This window comes from Nematolebias whitei, chromosome 22 (assembly GCF_014905685.2).
Source record: "Nematolebias whitei isolate Nwh7 chromosome 22, NemWhi1, whole genome shotgun sequence".
Classification (NCBI taxonomy): domain Eukaryota; kingdom Metazoa; phylum Chordata; class Actinopteri; order Cyprinodontiformes; family Rivulidae; genus Nematolebias; species Nematolebias whitei.
In genome coordinates, this window is record NC_056519.1 from 13,491,075 (window position 1) to 13,493,861 (window position 2,787).

Below are 2,787 nucleotides of genomic sequence, written 5' to 3' on the forward strand. Positions count from 1 at the left end.
AATGCTGATGTAGATGAGATGTGGTTTGGCATTGTCTTGCTGAAATAAGCAGTGTATTCTGAAAAGATGGATCTACTTTAGTGCACCTTTAAACCCTGGTTTGATCATCAGTTCACAGATGCTGAATTTAAAGCACTTTACTATTTTATATCTGTATATATTTACATATATTTTTAAATATATTTATTTTTATTTATATATCTGTGTATGTTTTTTAACGTGATAAAAATTGCTAAATCAGTACTAGTTTGTGAGGCCTATTCATTAGCCAACTTCCTGATTGCCAAAAACGTGTGACAGTCCAGTTGTTAAATTTTACATGCATGCAGAGGCAAGAATAATCCATAACAATGTATTTAAACAAGGGATGCAGGATATTGAATTTTTGGCCAATATCCGATATGGCAATATGTTAAAACTTATTTGGCCGATACCCAATACCAGTACTGATATGTTTTTCCCTAGACCTACAAAAAGCTTTCTCTGCTGTGGAAATAAAATACATTATTCTGCACGGTCTTTGTCAGTTTGTCCTGCTACCAAATGCAGATGCCAAAAAGGGGGCTGAAAATGACGCAACACTTCAACTTGGATTATGTTTCATGTCAAATGTATTCATGACATTTACTCTCTCTAACACAATGGCAACACTCGAACAGTGCAAATTTGTACATTTTCACAAATCTAAACTCAACCTGTTCACAAGCGACAAGTGAAAAGCGCATAAGTAGTAGTGCATTAATAGATAGACTTAACACTTTCTTAAATTAAAAATTTACTTAAAACAGTGCCTTTTTATATCGGTGAATTATTTTCATGGCTATTGTACGATATTTAAATTTATCGCTAATATCGGCCAATACCGATACCATAACGATAATATCGTGCATCCCTAATTTATATATTTTTAAAAGTTTTTGCTCTTTGTCAATAACTGTGTAATCCCAAAACAATACGTATTTCTTCCTTATGACAGAACGTATGCAAATTACAAAATCTAGAACAAAAGATTAGATGGTTTGAGAAATGACTTTTCCAGATGTAACGAGTCTACTTAAGACTTTTAACTCCCCAAATGGTCCTTTTAAAAGCAAGATTTTATTTAAGAAGCACCTAACGAAAAAGACAAAAGGCTGCAAAAAATAGAATTTAATAAAGCAAACCAGACATGGCAGATTGTTTTACTAAACGGTGTATTTTTAAGAGCAAAAACTTAGTAAAAAAAAAAAAAAAAAAAAAAAAAAACTTCTTTATTTTAAAGAACACTTTCTTGATAATGCGATTGTATAATGAACAGACATAATCAGATAAAATGGGTAAGAATACATTGATGCAGAAAGACAAAGCCTGCAGCGTTGTTTTATCACATGGAGAAGTTCAGCTCGTCATTATCTTTGCTTCTTGAGTCCAACGACAGCGTAGCATCTTGGGGACAGCAGGGGATCAAACAGCTGCACCAGTGCAGAGGATGCCACACCATCCTGATGAGAACAAATAAAAACTCGAGCATAAAAGATTTCCATGCTGAACCCTCAAAGAGCTAAAGTTGTGCTGGTTATATCTAAGGTGGACTCAACACGTGTTTAAGGCAACCTTCAGCTCACGTATCATCACACGGATCACATTACCGTACATCCATCATCCATTTTCCTCCTCTAGGGAGAGCAGGGCCGTGTTACATAGTTAGATTACCGGACCCCAACAAGGATGTCCATCCAACACACGCAACCGCACAGAATCGTAACTTCAAAGCCTTCGGATCTCGTCGGAGCAACTCGGAGCAAAGATTAGCGTGTTGTGTTTGGCTGCAGGAGCGCGAGCCAATAAACTGCAGGCTGCTTTCAATTTAGCTGACACCTAGTTTAATGTCGGCGGCGCTGATTTCAGCTGGCGTTTCTGTGCGTTCACTTTGATCATCGGGGATGTAAAAGTGGAATTCTAATCAATGAGCTGTACGAGCCGATCACGATGATGATGAAGCATGAAGCGCCCATCAGCTTTTTTGTTGTTGCTTTGTGTTTAATTTCTGATTCCGTTCCAATCCTTTAATCAAATTAACAAAATACGCCTAACATTTTACATATTCAGCTATAAATTACTTTAACCCATCTGCCTGTGTCTAAATAAAATAAGTATGTAAAAGTTTGTGCAATCTGTCTGGCCATGCATTGTGTTGAAGAGAGCGATAGGAAAACCAGCTTGTTACATTTAAGTTAAAAGTTGAGGAAACTTTAAAGGTGAGACTGTCCCTCAGACCAGAGCCTGAGAGCAGAAGAAGTCTGCTTTGAAGATGAGTGCATGATTTACACCCGTGGTGTCCAGTCCGGTCCTTGAAGGCCACAATCCTGCAGGTTTAGTTGTTTTCCTGCTCTTCCGCAGGGCCAGAAAGTTTGTTTAGTGAAGAGTGTAGTTTGAGTTATTCTCACAATGTGGTCAGACACTTAATATAAGTAATCCAACTACTTCTGCATACTTTGTGCTATTTAGTAGGAGCAGCTCCGCTATTTATTTATTTTAGCTACTTTTACCTTTCAGTTAGCCTTTTACTGCATTTAGCTTTTAATTATCCTTTTGCTACGTTAAACTTTTAACTAGCCTTTTCCTACTTTTAGCACTTTAATCTTTTGCTACTTTAGGTTTTTAACAAGACATTTTGTTATTCAGAGTTTTAAATAGACTTGTTACTTTGAGCTTTTAAAGAACATTTACCAACTTTTATCTTTGATTAACCTTTTGCTACTTTTAGCTTTTAATTAGCCTTTTACTATTTTTAGCTGTTAACTAACC

General features: G+C 36.2%; 1 protein-coding gene across 1 annotated transcript in view; it reads right to left on the minus strand.

Moving 5' to 3' along the window:
• Positions 1–1,388: 1,388 nt before the first annotated feature.
• The window catches only part of mettl25 (methyltransferase like 25), an 11,811-nt gene continuing 10,412 nt past the window's right edge, over positions 1,389–2,787 (minus strand). The window contains exon 12 of the mRNA XM_037695686.1: positions 1,389–1,481. Within this exon, the coding sequence (XP_037551614.1) occupies positions 1,389–1,481 (93 nt within the window). The remainder of the gene's footprint in view (positions 1,482–2,787) is intronic.